Source organism: Myotis davidii, unplaced genomic scaffold (genome assembly GCF_000327345.1).
Source record: "Myotis davidii unplaced genomic scaffold, ASM32734v1 scaffold41, whole genome shotgun sequence".
Taxonomy (NCBI): Eukaryota; Metazoa; Chordata; class Mammalia; order Chiroptera; family Vespertilionidae; genus Myotis; species Myotis davidii.
Window position 1 is genome coordinate 1,753,194 of NW_006292344.1, and position 16,737 is coordinate 1,769,930.

Below are 16,737 nucleotides of genomic sequence, written 5' to 3' on the forward strand. Positions count from 1 at the left end.
CGAGTACAGCAGTGGTGGTGGGAGCCTCTCCTGCCTCCTCAGCAGTGCTAAGGATGTCTAACTGCAGCTTAGGTCTGCTTCCCGCTGGCAAGTGGACATCCCCCGAGGGCTGCCGGGCTGCCAGAGGGATGTCTGATTGCCATCTTAGGCCCAATCCCCCGGGGAGCAGGCCTAAGCCAGCAAGTGGTCACCCCTGAGGGGTCCCAGACTGCGAGAGGGCACAGGCCGGGCTGAGGGACTCCCTACCCCTGAGTGCACAAATTTTTGTGCACCGGCCTCTAGTAGTATATAAAGAGGTAACATTATACACAGGCTCCCTGCTATAATGAACCTATGCACAGTGCTGTGAAAGAACAGAAGAGTAGGGAAATGACCAATAAAGGTGGTACATTCAAATGCCCTGGAGCCTAAAAAAGTTGAGCCATCTAAGTTGTTTAGAAAAAACATGCAAGGCAGAGGCAAGGGTGGAAGAAAAGGCCTGCAAGTACAAGCATGAAGTGTTAAATTGTTTGGATAAGAGTGAGGACTGTGTGTTGGGGGAATGATGGGATAGGTTCGTGGAAAGAAGAAGTAAGGCGATATCCTGAAGAGCCTTGAGTGTCAAGTTAGAGTCTGGCACTGGGGAGCAGTCACTAGATTTAGCACACAGGCATATAGATAGAATGCTCTTCTTAAGTAATCTTTCCATCTACAATCTTCCCTGCCTTTGATAGTAAACATATCATCCCTGTGAAAGTTTGCTTCCTAGCTTAAACTGAACGCAAACTCTAAACCATCAAATCACTTTAAATTTTTTTTATTTTTTACCCACCACAAACAACACTAGGATGGCATGCATTTGAACAGACCTAAGTGATTTCACTCTTCTACTTTTCAGAGCTTTTGGCTGGATACAGAGTGAGAAATTCATACCTTTTTCAAGTAGTGTGGGTTCTTTTTTTCCCAAATCCTATCATCCATCTGGTTCTCTGGAGGTCTTGGAATCCAGGAAAGTGTTAGTTCACTGTGCTGAAATCCAAAAAAGACTGCTAAACTGTGACAGAAAATTTGCATTCCAGAGACAGTGAAAGAATTAGTCCTACCACCCTTTAGCAGCAGCAAAGAGAAAACATCTGGATTTTCTGTCCCCTTTGTCTTTCAGCAGCTACAGGATGGAAAACCCTGTACTTGTTGTCTGTGTCTTTCAAACCTACTTAATTTAAAACACTTTGGGCATGCTGGGGTGGTAAGAGGAACCAAAACATGGAATTATTTTATTTCCAGTGTCAGAAAATATTTCACAGCCAAGATACAGTCTAAGGAGAACAAGTTCTCCTACTTCACTTTATGTGCTGCAGAAGGTTACGGTCTTGTGTATGGGTTCCAGAGCCAGTGTTTGTGCACATCAACTGTGCTGTGCTCTGAAGAAAAAACTACACAGTGGCAACATGATGCTGGCATGTCTTTATGGCACTTCTAAGCTTTGGTGCTGTCTTATGTCTGCATCTGGCAGAAGTTTAATTACAAGGGCTTGTTTTCAACCGAAGCCAAGTCATTGCCAAATCTGTTCAACTGATCTGTTTAGAATCGAAGTTAACTCATGACCCTCTGGCTGTTCTCTTTGCCACTCCCAGGAGTTAAAAGCTTAAAGTTTTCCCTTCTGAAAGAGGATCAAGTTTGGTTCAAACAAGCTTTTCTGTCATCCCCAGAAACACAAGGAAAGACCTTCTGTGACCCTACTTGTTTGGCTCAGACCATTAGTGGCTTGCTATAATTTAGGAAATAATTGCAATTCCTAAAGCCAGGTAGAAATAAACATCTTGCCAGAGCTTGAGTTTCACACAACTCTGAATGGAACCGACATGTGAGCAAAATGGTGTTGGGAACATTTCTAGTCTCTGCTTGCAGATCTTGATTCTAATGGATGACTCACGATGGATTTAATTGTGATTTGAAATGTACAGGCAGTCAGTCATTGCTATGTATACACGTAGCTAAATCATCATTGCTTAAACCCTTGGTTTAGGTTTTGCCTCTGGATGAAGAGCATTGGCCTACCTATGTTGTGTGATTAACTTCAAATCATTTAGAAAAATTTGTAACACTGCCCTGGCTGTTGTAACTCAGTTGGTTGGAGTGTCATCCAGTACAATGAAGAGTTACAGGTTTAATTCCTGGTCAGGGCATGTACCTAGGTTTGAGGGTTTGATCCCAGGTAGGGGCAGGTATGATGTGTTTCTCTCACATAGCTGCTTCTCTTTCCTTCCCCCCTCTCTAAAATCTATAAGCATGTCCTCAGGTAGGGATACAAAAAAAAGTGTAGCACTACATTTTTTTTTAAATTTGGACAAATGTACTCTTGCTGTGATAGAATCAAAGAACCCAAGAATTGGAAAGGAATTTTGTTGGGCAGTAGGATGTCATTTGCATTTTTCATTCAACAAATACTTGTTAAGTGCCTGTTCTGTGTTAAACACTGCTCCAGAGTCTGTGAATGCAGCAGTGTCTCAAACAGACTGGTGAGGAGATAAGCAATAAACATGTCAACAACTGAGTACAGGAGGTGATATCAGATAGTGATAAGGACTATGAAGGCAATAACAGGGTAAAGAGATAGAATCTGGATCAGGAGAAGGGACCAATTAAATAGGGTGGTAACAGGCCATCTGAAGAAGATGATGAAATTTAGGGTATGTGTATGGGAGTAGGTGTTATTGGATGACTCTTTTGACCATTCATTCCCAGTCATTCATTTATTTACTTAAATAAAATCTTTATTTAGCTCTTCTATGTTCCAGTCATTGATGAGTGAACTCTAGGGGTGAAACAGTGAACAAGACAAAGAGCCCCACCCTATTCAAACTTCTGTTCTGTTCCTAAGTCAATCACAGAGCTTCAGGGGACCAAGCAGTCTATTAACTTAAGTCTCTTATTGTATAGGCAAAGGAATTTAGGCCAGAGAAGCAAAGGCTTTGCTCAGGCATCATTCCCAGTGGCTTGTCTTCACAAGACAAGAGAACAACCCTAGGCTTATGATTGTTTCTCCTTGTCACTATACCATTCAGGGTCTCAACAAACATTTATTTCAACAATTCTATTTTAAAACAATGCTGAAGTTAGCAGTGTGACCCAAAGGTAAGCTGGTTTACCCACTGGAGCCTCCTGTATACTCTAATTGAAGATATCATGATTAAGCATTGTCAAGATGGTGCTTAGTTGGGCCTTGATTATAGTTAAGTCAATAAAATAGACCCTGTCAAGTATTTCTGCACCAAACTATATGTTCCATGAGACTTCTCTGTATGCACTCTAAATGAATGAATGTGACGACTCCATCACTTATTAGGTGTTCCAAGTATGTAAACCAAAGAAAAATATAACAGAAAAAGTATCTGTTGAAAACAAAACAACAAAAAGGAAAGAAAAAAAGAAAAAAAAACAGCAACACAAATTTTCCCAAACGCACTATGCATAGTCTTGTGGATGTCTATGTGAGTATCTCATATTGTCTGTTTCCAATAACAATATAGGAAAATAGGCTCATTTGATGAGTCAGAGACTCAAGAACCAAGAATTAAGGTCAATCCTCATATGAAATAGTAATTTTACCCAGAGAAACTGACTTTATAACAATATCTTTAATCTCTTTACATTATTAAAGAGTGCATTTTATATTTATCTTGTTTAATTTTCCCAATTCGGGGATGTAGACAGGGCTGAATAATTAGTGTCACATTGTGTAGATGAGAAAATTGATACACAGATTATGGAATTTTGTTCAAGATGCTGTGAAATTCCAGCTACCTTGGAAAGTGACCTCAGTACAGTGGTTTGAGTGTCTATTGAAAACCTCTACTTACAAGTTTCTAGTGGCAGGAATTATGGAAGTTGAGCCGAAGATATCATGCAGTAAAGCTGAAAATAGGATTAGCTCCTCTGAATTATTGGCCAGAGGGCCTCCATATTTATCAGTTTGTGACAGTCTTGTTTTGACAGTACCAAAACCCAAGGAATGAAATATATTCAGCCTAATGATTTTTCACTGGTATAAATATTTATGTTAATAACTAATCAACATCAGTTGTCATATTCTTATTACTAACACAGCTAAAATATCAAAGAGATGTTTTGGTCCAGAAAGGATCTAGTATGGGGTTTGGAAACGAACACTATAGAAACCAGAGTACCTGAGTCCTGAACTCAGCTGTTAGACTAGTTTATAACATTAGGCAATCATCTTCTCTGAATGCAGTGTCCCAGTATATAAGGTGAGAGAGTCGGACAAGAAGATTTTAATAATCTTTTCAAACTCAAGCAAACTATGCATTTGTGAAAAGTTATGGCATAGCAGTTTGCGGAAGATCAATAATTGCATTTAGTGTAATTGCCATTATATGGAACTTGATAGAAAGATATAGGAAAAATCTATCAATTGGAGGACAGTGTGGAGAAGAATGTACCTATGCCTTCTAAGTCCAAGGACAAGTTGTCTTTGGACTTAAAAGACATAGGTTTCAATCCTGACCATGTTTACAGTCATGTGACATAAGAATTCTACCATTCAGTGGATAAGAATTCTATCTTTCTACCTACCATAATATTGTTGTAGAGATTAAATGAGTTCCTGTTTGTAAACTTTAAAGACTCCAACAGAGCAAGCTGTCAATTTTTGTTTTGAGAGTATAACATCATGTAAATTACTTTTATGAAGAATTAAAAAATCTATGGGTTTGAGGTATAATAATGTTTACATAGAATTAAGAACAGTTTTTCCACAAAATTACTAGGGATTCATTAGCCCATGTTGTTTTGACATTATCCAGTTGTCCCAGAGTATCATAAGAGGATTCCTTAAATAATCTATTTTTTAAAAGTAGAGATGTAGCCCTAGCTGGTATGGCTCAGTTGGTTGGACATCATCCCATGTATGGAAAGGTTGATAGTTTGATAAATCCTTGTTAGGGCACATGCTTAGGTTGCAGGCTCAATACCTGGTAACGGACGTGCAAGAGGTAGCTGATCAATGTTACCCTCTCAACATCAATGTCTCTCTGTCTCTCTCCCCCTTCTTCTCTCTTTAAAAATCAATAGGAACATTTAAAGAAAAAATAGAGGTGTAAAATATAGAATGATACATGGTGAATAAAAAAATAGAAAAATTAGAAAAGTAGTGCTTAAATATGGTATTTCAATTCGATAAGTAAAATGACAAGTTAATTAAATATGTGTCCTAGTCCCCTTTGAATCTGTAAGAAAAATTACCCAAAACTAACATTTTTTATACAGCCAGACACGGGGTATTTGTTTTCATATGTGCTCTTATTTAGTCCTCACGATACTGCTTTGTAGACATTTTCATTCTTGTTTAGTAGATGAGGAAACTCAAGGCCAGATAAGTCAAGAAAATTCCTGGATTTTCACACCCAGGCCTCTTGAATCTATCACTAATTCTTTTGCCATATGTGATAGATGTTCTTTACAAGTCCCAACAAATTGTACCTTGAGATGTTGTAAAGCCAAATCTATGATCTGACTTGGCTTAATAGGAAAGGAATTTATTTTTCTTTTTTCTCTCATAATAGTCTCAGTAAAGTGCTGTGATCTTGCAATTTTTCTCCTGGCACGAAGGTTTGACCCACTCATCAAGTCCCAGCCCTTCATTGCCATCAGATTTTCTGGGTTAGGAGATATTCAAGAGAGGTGTTTTAGAAGAATTAGCATACCACAAGGGCTATACATTTTAAGGTAAAATAGCATCTCTCTGAGCTTTGAGGTATAGACAAGCTAAATTCTTTAATTTAATTTAATTTTTTAAAAATGTACTAAAGTTGGGTTCATAATTCCAACTCAGGTTGTTTAGAATAAACAACAGGGCATTATTTACTTTGTGAAGAATGTGATTTGCAGCTCAGTACAAAATTAAATAAAATTACCTAATTGTCCTGATCTTTTTGTCCTTTTTGTTGGCTTTTTTTCCTTGTGGTTTTAGGACATGTGTTTTAATTTTAATTTCAGTTTATTTAGTTCAAATAAAACACAATTCTATAAGGATTTTTTTTCCTAAATTCCATCTTAATAGTCATACATGTGTTTTTGTTTGTGTTAGTTTGACACAGATGTTTATCTCTGGCAATGTTGAGTGCCCCTTCACCAATGCTGCACCATAATTTCCTTAAAATATTCTTCTGTGAAATTAATTTTGTTTCAATGTAGGCATTTCTGGGACTTGGGTAATGAAGACTCTTCTTCTAACCCAACATTAATTTCAAAGACTGTTGTGATGCACTTTTTTCAAAAGCTAATTCAAATCCCACTTAGAATAGGTTCCCAGAATCATATGCTACCACATTGCCTGCTCCTCACCATTCATAAGTAATTACTCTCTCCTCTGTGTTCCCATCATACATTACTCATACCTCTCTAACAGCAATTTGTTGTGCCCTTTGCCTCTGATCAGTTATTTATAGCAGTGTCTACTTCTCCCACTACACTGGGAACCTCGGAGGGCTGGGATGGTGCTTTGTCCTTTCTTCCTCGGTACCTGCCAGGATGTTGAACACTTTGTTCCACTCCTTAGCTTTCTGCGATGCTAAATATAGTGGGCAGGCAGCTCTGCTCAGCAGAAAGCCTGTGAAAAGTTTCTCTAAAGGGGATTTAATCAAAAGCTGAGGCAATATAAGCATTGGATGCAAAGAGATGGGCTGAAAAACATTAGTGGAAATGAACAACAACAAAAAAAATACAAGAAAGTTGAAGGTTTTTTTTTTTTACTGGATTTTGTTACATGTTTCATAACTGTCCTTTCTTGTGTGGGTCATGACATCAAAAGAATACACATTTTAAGGGTTTAACGGCACCTAATAAATCGACTCAAAATGTTTCCTATCTTAAAAATTAGAATTTTCATCTATAGAATAAGAATTTTTATTCTAATTAGAACATGATAGGGATGGATGACATGAGGATTACTGTTATTAGTTTTGATCTGTTTTGAAACACAAATACAGATACAGGTATAAAGTAACATTAAGGTTTAGATGTAAGTGAAGGACACTTGGAGAGAGCAAGGGCAAGACAACTTTTTCTTTTTATTCTCACCTAAAGATATGTTTTTGTATTCGTTTTTAGAAAGACAGAGGAGGGAGAGAGAGAGAGGGGAGAGACAAAGATGTGAGAGGGAAACATTGATTGGTTGTCTCCTGTATGCACCCTAACAGGCAACCTGACCAGGAACTGAACCCCCCACCTTTTGGTGTAGGACGACATTCCAACCAACTGAACCACCTGCCAGAGCAGGAAATGCAAGGAAACTTTTAATAAGAAATGTATGACTCACTGAGAGGCAGAGCTGTCAGGAGGTTTTGTACCGTCGTTCAATAGGAGAACTATCAAAGTAAAATGATGTTTTCATCTGCAAAGAAAACCCTAAAGTACTGCCATCATCAGGTAGCCTTTTTGATGACCAGAATGAGGAATAAATTTGTATTCCAAAATTAAGTTAGGTGATATAATTATTTGAGTTTAAATAATGGCACTGGCAATTCAGTGGAGGTTTGCTGAATCATAGCCTTGTTCTCTTTTCATTGTACCACACTGCTGTTCTGGTGGGAACACCTACCCTGGAGCTGTGTTTCCCAACCCTTTTTACATCATGATTCATGTGGAAAATGATGGCATGTGTTCAGCGCACTGGAATAAGTAAATGAGGCTTTTCCCGGCCCCCAAATGTGGCAAATGTGAAATGCACTAGAGTTACAGTTTTTTAGCCTGATGGTTGACAGGCAAGATCTGGATTAGAGAATTATTTTTTCATCGTTAAATAGAATAATTTTACTTTATATCAAGTACTTATCCAGAGTTTATTGCTTAATTATCAATCCCATATATGTGGATCGTCAAATTTATGCAAGGGCACTGCTATAGATGCTGGGGATCCAACAATGAGTTTTCTGTCTTCTCCTGTGAGAACCAATGAAATGAAAAGTAGACAAACTGTCCTGAGATCCGGACATGTTTCCTCCCTTAATTTGTAAGCATGTAACTTGCAAGTAGTCAATCTGAATGACTTATATTTGCAATGTGGACTGTGTCTCCTGAAATATGAATTCTGGGTAGCCTGATATGGGAGAAGGATTTTCCATTGTATGGAGAATTGGGGACCTATATTCTAACCTCAAATCTGTCACTAGCTCTTTTACCTCTCTGTCTCTTCATTTCTTGAATCTGATGGTTAGACTAGAACAGTGATGGCGAACCTATGACACGCGGACTCATTTTTTTTTTGGTTGATTTTTCTTTGTTAAATGGCATTTAAATATATAAAATAAATATCAAAAATATGTCTTTGTTTTACTATGGTTGCAAATATTTTAAAAAAAATTCTATATGTGACACGGCACCAGCGTTAAGTTAGTGTTTTTCAGAATGCTGACACGCCGAGCTCAAAAGGTTCACCATCACTGGACTAGAGTCATGATTTATAAACTTTACAATATGGATCCCCTACAAGCTCCATCCTTTCACACACTTCATCCAGAAGTGATTTGGGGCTCTTTTGTATGTGTCTCCTTCATAAATTATTTCCCTGAACAAAGGATTATAGGAAAGACAGGCAAGTGAGAGAAGTTGAAAATTCCTAACCTAGAATAATCGCTAAAGACTTTTAAAGGTTTGGCATTCTTTAACTCTGCTTTTTTAAAAAATTCTTATCCAAAATAAAAACCAAAACAAAACTGTATCTAGAATGTGAGATGTCACCCTTATCTTTCCAAGAGTCTTTCCTGTTTCAATATTGTTTTCTTACCTTAAAAAACTAAAGATTGAATATAAGGTTACATTTTAATTTTATGAAATGAAAAATTTAACATTTCTAAATGGCAACACTTTAGTGTTTGCTGAATCTTCAAATACTTATATCGCTTTAAATAAAATACTTAACATTGAGCACATGTATACCTATGCAATATATAAACTATAGAAATGTTATTTTCTTTATAATCTACTAGTAGCTAATGCTTATGCTACCTATATGCTTCATTTATATTCAGATGATTCTTCCAGCTTCTGACTGTGAATTGGAAAAGTTATTTATACAATATCCAAGGATAGAAAAGATACAACCAGATTGTATCTCTAAAAACGGTTGTTTTGGGAAGTTGTGTGTACAAGATTTTTTGTGTGATTTTATTTTTATTTTTACTTAACTTTTTTGTTTTTAATCACAGTCATATTGCCATCATCTCAAAAGAGTGTAAAGCCGTGCATTTTAACAACTAATTTCTTATTTGGATTTTTTCTGCTATTCTATAACATCATTTCTTTTTAACTATATTTTCATTGGAGTAGCTGCCCAAAACAATTTATAAAAATCCTTAAAATCTTCAAACAATGTCAAGATTTTATTTTAAAAAGAACAAAATTTAGACTCTTCATTCAGAGTAAACTATAAGGTATTTCTGGCATAGCTGGTTACCAGTTGTCTACTGTGTGCTATGGACTATGCAGGCATGGGTGAGGATGTTTGCTGTTGGGGATGTTGTAATACACTGCCCAGATCCCTCTTCAGGACTGAGGCTCTCATTCCTCCAGATGCTGGGATTGTTGGCAGTTGATGGTTCATAGCTGAGTCCTTCTCTGCTTATTCCCCTCAAGGGAACTTCATCTTCACTCAAGGTGCAGTGATGTAAGTTCTCTATCCCCTAGTTTCAAGGTAGAACAATTCTGCATGGCCATTCCAGCTCCAGACTATTCCATGGAACCCTCAGAATCCTTTGTTGTAACTGCATCTTAGTTCAACTCCTCTACTCAGGAACTTCCTGCACTCTCCCACAGGTGTTGATCTCAAAGACACTCTTCAGTAACTTCCCATGTGCAAATCTCTGTTTGAGAATGCTTCCTATGAAACTCAACCTATGCCTGTGGCTCCTTGTTGAGGGGTGGGGGGGGGGATGGGAGGTGTGGGCTCAGTTTGGTCATACCATTCATTAAATCAAGTACATTACATTCAGTGTCATAAGAGAAACATTATACAATCTTATGGGAGTGAAAGAAGTGACTTATTTTCTTGGAGGATAGCAGGGGGAAAATTAGGAAAGGCTGTGCAGAAGAGGTAACATTTGAGCTTAACTTTGAAGAATGACTAGGTATTCCTGAGGCAAAAAAGAAAGGATATGAATCAGTCTGAGCCTGTAGAACATAGCTTATGAAAGATGTGGCAGAAAGCTCATGACAGCAGGAAGGTGGAGGCTGTGGGGCGAGCAGCAGAGGCTGATCCAGAGCCAGCTCATGAAACACATTCCTGCATTTGAAGGTTCTTATGCTGGAGTAGGCTCTTCCCTTCTGCCTCCCCATTGATCAATCACGGCATGCTTACTCCACATACAAATGTGATTTGAGTAGATATACTTAGTGACATCCTTCTTCCACTCTTTTGCTTGAAGACCTTCTTTTGTTTTACTTTCTTAAAAATTATTTATTAACCTTTTCATTTTAATCTACTTTGTGAAGACACAAAGATCAGCTATGGTGCTTGAAATTCTACCAACAGCAATTTCTGGAATTCCAAGTGAAATTCCAGACAGAGTAGATGTTACATAATGTAGAATTCTAATACATGAACCCTCCTTTCACATATTAAACGAGGGGTTATCCAGTTGTTTCTAGTATATAGCTAGTGTTGGAAACATTGGCCTTTTCCTATTGTTGTTAACAATGATGTAGCACAGAGTAATAAAATTGCAGAGTTACAATTAATCATTGTTTTACAGACAAGAAAACTGGGGTCTAGAGAGAAGAAATTGTTTACCCAAGGTTGTACGCTGCATGTTGACAAAGCCAGAAGGATAACTCATAGTTTTTATCTAGCAACTTTCCCTCTCTATTGCTACATAATGAATTCATCTGATCCTTCTCTGAACAATGCCAGTCTGACATCTGCCCCTATTGAACTCCATGGCTCAGGTCCAACTACATCAGGGCTCCAGGTCTGTTTTTTCACCTCTGAAATCAGAGGCTTGGACCACAGGAATGCTCAGTGCCCTCCTCTCTGACATTGCAAGAGTCTTTATCCTTTCTCTAATAGAATATATGTCTAAGGGTCCTAGTGGACCAATTGAAGACTGAAAGGAGATGAGTACAGTAAAGGGAACTGAATAGACAAGGTTAATTTGTCCTCCGATACCATTTGCTAGTCTAGGCTAACAGCTACATTCTTGGAACCTTTAATTTCTCATATGTGGGCATTTCATAATAGTCTCACTTTAGGCATATGTTGCACAGTTTTTCCTTTATAGAAGAAACGTTCAGATTACCTGTCCTTTAAACGGTGCTTCTATAGGTCATGATGGTTTTAAGTAAATTGGCTGAAACTTGCAGCCAAGCCTCAATGCAAGCAATAACATTTTCTGGTCAAGCATTTTCTGGTTTGTTCAACTCCGTTACAGGCTGCCCTTAAAAAAAAACTTAAAAAGTTAAAACCCACAAGAGGAACAAAACACAAGTCTCAGGAAGATGGTTTCCAGCCACATTAGCTCAGATCACCAGGATAGAAAAGTAGCAAGGCCTTCATTGTCCAGACCATCATTGTCTCCAGATTTTCATCTTATGTTTTTCTGCTATTTTAATTTTACCACTTTAAAATTGGAGGGGTTAGGGGGTAGGTTGATAGTTCCCATGAGTTTAGACTATGACCAGAGGCATACTGAGCAATTTCAGAAACCCCAGCAACCACAGCTTTGATGAGAGGGCAGTGATGAATTTACTAATTCATCTTAGGAGAGATTCCTGAGTCAGGGGAGTCAGGCCAATGGTGTGCTGCAAGGTGAGGTATAAACAATATGCCTCCCTTCATTCTTTTAGCACACATTCACCCTGCTGATTTTATTTCAGGTAGTATACTAGGTGTAATATGGGACAGAGAAACACATTCTTAAGACATAGTCCCAGCCCTTAAGGCAATTGCAGTCTAGTTGAGGAAATAGACATCTGTGCAAATAATTTTAATACAAGTGAACCCTGTGGGCACAAAAGCACAGGAAGGGGAGAGAAAGAACCAGTTTATTCCAAATGAAGACATCAAGGAAAGCTTCACTGTAAAGTTGCCCTCTGACCCATACTTCGAAAGGTCAATATTGCAAATTGCAATTAATTAGCCAATGCGCAGGAGTATGGAAGTTTCTCATAGGTGTGAGTGTGTGTAAGCAGTCCAGGACGTTAGGGAACTCAGCCTAGAAAGGGAGGTTGAATGTCAGATATGGAACTAGCTCTTTTTACATTGTGGAGCCATATAAGTTTTTGCTAACAGGAAAATTATTTGGTTACATCTGTGGTTTGGAAAGGAAACTGGCAGTCAATTTGGGGATAGGGAAGTATTACAAAAGAAGCAACATGCAAATAAGGAAGCCCATCGGAGGCCATTGCTGTAGTTGAGACGCTAATACATTTGTTATCTACCCACAGGTACTTCTTGCCTAATGGCCATTTAAAGGTTCTCCTGGTATGAGAGCAGTTACTCCTTAATTTCCATATCCCTTCTAGTTCTGCATCTTTCTCATCAGCCACCCATCCCAGGTTTATTCTAGATTGTAAACTCAGTGATTCAGTCCAGGCATCTCAGTTGGAATATAGCATATTACATGTGAAACATGGTTGTTAAGAAAGAGCACATGAAGTTCTAGGGAAGGATGAAAAGTTAACAGCTAATTTTATCAGTTTTTCAGAGGCCTGACTCAATAAAGGGTATCCTCTTTATGGGGGGGGGGGGTATTTATTTTTAAAACTCAGTATATGTTTTCAGCCAGATAAATTGACTTTCTTAATTGATCTCTCAAAACTTGAACCCCTCTAGGTTCAACATTTCCATTGAGAGCTTACAGTACTAAACTGGAGTTGGTGTTTGAATCAAGTATTCATGATCACTGGCCTCATTGGTTGTGCTGAGCTATGACTGGGGTCAGCAGCCTGCATGCTCTGTGAGTCTGTTACCAGACAGACCACACTGGAAAATGTTAGGGTCCTTGATGACCCCACTAGGTCTTTGATGATGAAGCAAATGCTAGAAGTAATAGTGAAGCATTCTTCCAGTGGAAAACCTGAGTTGGATAGTTCAGGGGTCAACAAATTACTGCATAGGCCAAATCCAGAGCACCACCTGCTTTTGTATATAAAGCTTTATTAAAACACAATGATGCCCATTTGCTTATGTATGTCTATGGCTGCCTTTGCACTACAATGGCAAAATTGCACTATTGAAAGAAAGCCAGAAATATGTCCTCTATGGGCCTTTATCTAAAAGTCTGCCATCAACCTGGCTGTAGTGGGAAGGGACAAGGGGAGGAGTCAGAAGACATGTTTTAAATTTGACATTTGCAGAAGAAGTCTGCACTCTATAACATGAGAAAAACCATGTGATCCATCTGATTGTGTTTCCTTCTCTCTAGAATAGAGATTATAAAAGTACTGACTGTAGTGAGCATCCAAGCCAGTGTGTCCTGTGACAGTGCCCATCGTGCTGTAAGTCACTGTGGAAGGGCCACCTCATCATCAGCACCGTTCTTTCTCTCTCCAGAATACCCTGGAGCACTGCAGTGTGTGCTCCAAGCCCATCATGGAGCGGATTCTCCGAGCCACCGGGAAGGCCTACCATCCTCACTGCTTCACCTGTGTGATGTGCCACCGTAGCCTGGATGGGATCCCATTCACCGTGGACGCTGGCGGCCTCATCCATTGCATTGAGGACTTCCACAAGTAGGCAATCTCTCTTCCTGCCTCCAGCCTGCCAGTCTCAGAGTCTGTTCTCACTGCCTGGCACCTGAACCACACAGTCTTCTCTTGGAGCTATGGGATCTCAGGAATTGATGGGCCTTCAAAAGAATTTACTGATCCTCCTCATGCAATGCAGAAATTTGTATCAGGTGGTCCATGTGGTCTTGGCAGCCTGTCCACTGCTTCACAGCTTCCCTGGGGCTTGTTCCTGGCATCTTTGTGTGGCTGTAATGGTGAGAAAGTTCACTCAGTTACAGAGGATTTGTATTGGAGAGGGGCAGGACCCTGGGCTAGCCCTCTCTGGCCTAAACCTGAACAACATGCGTGACTCTGAACAAATTGCTCAATTTCTCTGAGCTCTTTGGTTTGGTCATTAGATTAGACCCTATCTTAAGGTCTCCAGCTATAAGAGCCCAGGATTCTCTCTGAGCCAGGGATTCTCTCTCCATCCTGCCACTCAACAGATAGGAAACTATGGGGCAAAGACACAGAGAATAGTTCACTCCTTACTTATGAAAGCCTCTGACATACATAGAGGGAGGTTAACGCTACCATCAACACATCCATACTCTCCCCTCACCTCTTCTCCCACCCAGGCCTTCTCTTTCCCATGATATTTTCTAATGAATGCAGTACTGTGCAGTCTTTTGAGGAGGATTAGAAAGTAGAGCCTGAAGGTCAAGATCAATTACCGATTGGCCTGGAAAAATATGTCCCCACTTCCGCAATTCTTTCATTGCAGGTCCCTCTTTCCTCTATGATAGCTTGGATTTTCATGAAAGTTCTATGGTTTTATGTTTTGCTTATTTTTATTTCACCACTTTGTTAGTTGGGTCGTTGGCTGGTCACATTTGTTAACATATTTTTAGGAACCATATGAAAGCTTAGATGTGATTTGTAGACAGTAGACACAGAGGCCTTCTGGACTATGTTTGTGGGGTGGTGGCTTTCCAGGCAGGCAGTCTGAGGCTCTGAACGAGATGAGGTATGTATGGCTCACCAGTGTGGCTATCTGTTTGAGGGCCTCCAGATGTGCAGTCTTGTGGGTTCATTTTCACCGCTCTGTTGATTGTCAACAACCAGGAGGTATTTGCCACAAGCAGTTGGGGGACCTGAGACTCATAGTTTAAAAATGAATTTCCTGACCGCTTTCCAAGTAGCAAAGAAAGTGAAAACCTCACCAAAAGACGTGAGGCTGAATAAATAAAATTTGAAAAAAAAGCAGAAATTCTCCACCTGAATTAGACAAGGAAGGCCTCACTTTAAAAGGGCAGTCACAGCATAAATTGTACTTCACATTATCGATATTTTTAGCTTGTAATTACACATGAAAAAAAAAACACCTGCATCTATTTAAGGGAACTGAAAAGATACCAATGGGGAGTATGTTTCTGTCACTGCTTCTCTTCCTTCTTAGACTTACCCTAATCCAAGAAAGAGTGGTAGATATAATCAGAGCACACATGTTTCAAAAAAGAATGATAGATTACACCCTCGATTAAAACAGGAAATCAATTCTGACAAATGGAAGTTTGTATCTACGCATTTATCTTTCATTTCGGGAAGTGGGGAGAATAATTAGAGACTTGCGACTGGTGACATAAGTGTGTGAGTCTGAATGCCCCAGAAAAGCAGACTTGAGCAACTAAAAAAAAAAAAGAAAAAAAAATCTCAAGCCCCCAACTGTCTCCCTGCCACCACCACTAATTCAGTGGTATGTTAAAACACAAATTATTTTTTAAAAATAGGTTGTCTGTATGATTAGCAAGGATTTAGGGGGGAAAGCTTCTTTTTTATTTTTCCCCGTTTCTCAAAGAAAAATATGAGAAAATTTTACAGAACTTTGTTTCTGAGCCTTGAAAATACTAGAACACAAGACAGCTAAAATGTCCAACCCCACCCAGCCTGTGTGGCTCAGTATTTGAGTGTTGACTTAGGCACCAAGAGGTCGCCGGTTCCATTCCTAGCCAGAACACATACCTGGGTTGTGGGCTCAACCTCCCGTAGGGGGTGTGCAGGAGGAAACTGATCCATGTTTCTCTCTCATGGGTGTTTCTATCTCTCTCTCTATCGCCTCTCCCTTCCTCTCTCTTTAAAATCAATAAAATCATATACCAAAGGGAAAAAAAAACCCGGGAAGTGTGTGTGTCTGGGGGGGGCGGAGGGGGAGCGCGAGGGCACTGCAAAGCTGAGTAAAGAGTAGTTTAAGGGCAGTGCAGACTTCTTCTGCAAATAGTTGGGGGAGGGTGCTTTTTCTTGGTCATTCTAAATAGGTCTCTCTTTGTGAGATTTTAGGAAATGTATTTTAATTCAATGTAAATGTGTAAACACAGAAGTTTCTGTGCGTTCATTCCTGTACTAAGTGCTCAAGGAGAGAAATTGCTTAAGTTGAAATTGTACAGATACATAGAGAAAAGTCTCTGTCAGCATGGAGCTCATCAGGAGGAGGGTACAGAATATGTGTGATATCGGGCTGGAAGGGCTCACAGCCAGGAGATAGGCATGGGCAAAAGCTTGAGCCAGAGTCAGAAGAGATTCATTGGCCCTGGGCTCTGAGCAACTTCTAGAAGCAGCATTTTAAGAGTGTTTTTAATGGGAAGCTAGGAGATTCCTAGCAGAAGGGACAGCCCAGGCAATAAATGAGGGTATGGTGTTAGGAAAGGCTTCTCTACATTCAAGGAAGACTTGCTTGGCTGTAGCCTGGGGATGGGGATACCGTGAGATACAGGAAGCCCATGAGAAAGGATTTATCTTGCCTGCTTTCAACCAGTGCTCCCCAAACTTCCAGGTGCTCAGGGACCTTATTAGCTGCAGGCTCTAATTGAGTAGGTTGGGGGTGGGCCCTAAGGTTCTGCATTTCTGACAATCATCCAGGTGGTCTTGGATTGCACTTTGAGTAAAAGCCTGTGAAATACTGAGGCCTTGTTAATGGGACATCCCCTACATAACCACCTGCAGTCAGGTTTGGCTCAAGTCCTCCAAGCCTATTAGATAGAA

General features: G+C 39.5%; 1 protein-coding gene across 6 annotated transcripts in view; it reads left to right on the forward strand.

Annotated features, from left to right (window-relative positions):
- Window positions 1-16,737, forward strand: part of LPP (LIM domain containing preferred translocation partner in lipoma) — a 653,115-nt gene that overhangs the window by 625,071 nt on the left and 11,307 nt on the right. For all 6 annotated transcript variants that reach the window (XM_006765861.2, XM_006765860.2, XM_006765862.2 and 3 more), the window contains one exon: window positions 13,544-13,722. In XM_006765861.2, coding sequence (XP_006765924.1) covers window positions 13,544-13,722 — 179 coding nt within the window. The remainder of the gene's footprint in view (window positions 1-13,543; window positions 13,723-16,737) is intronic.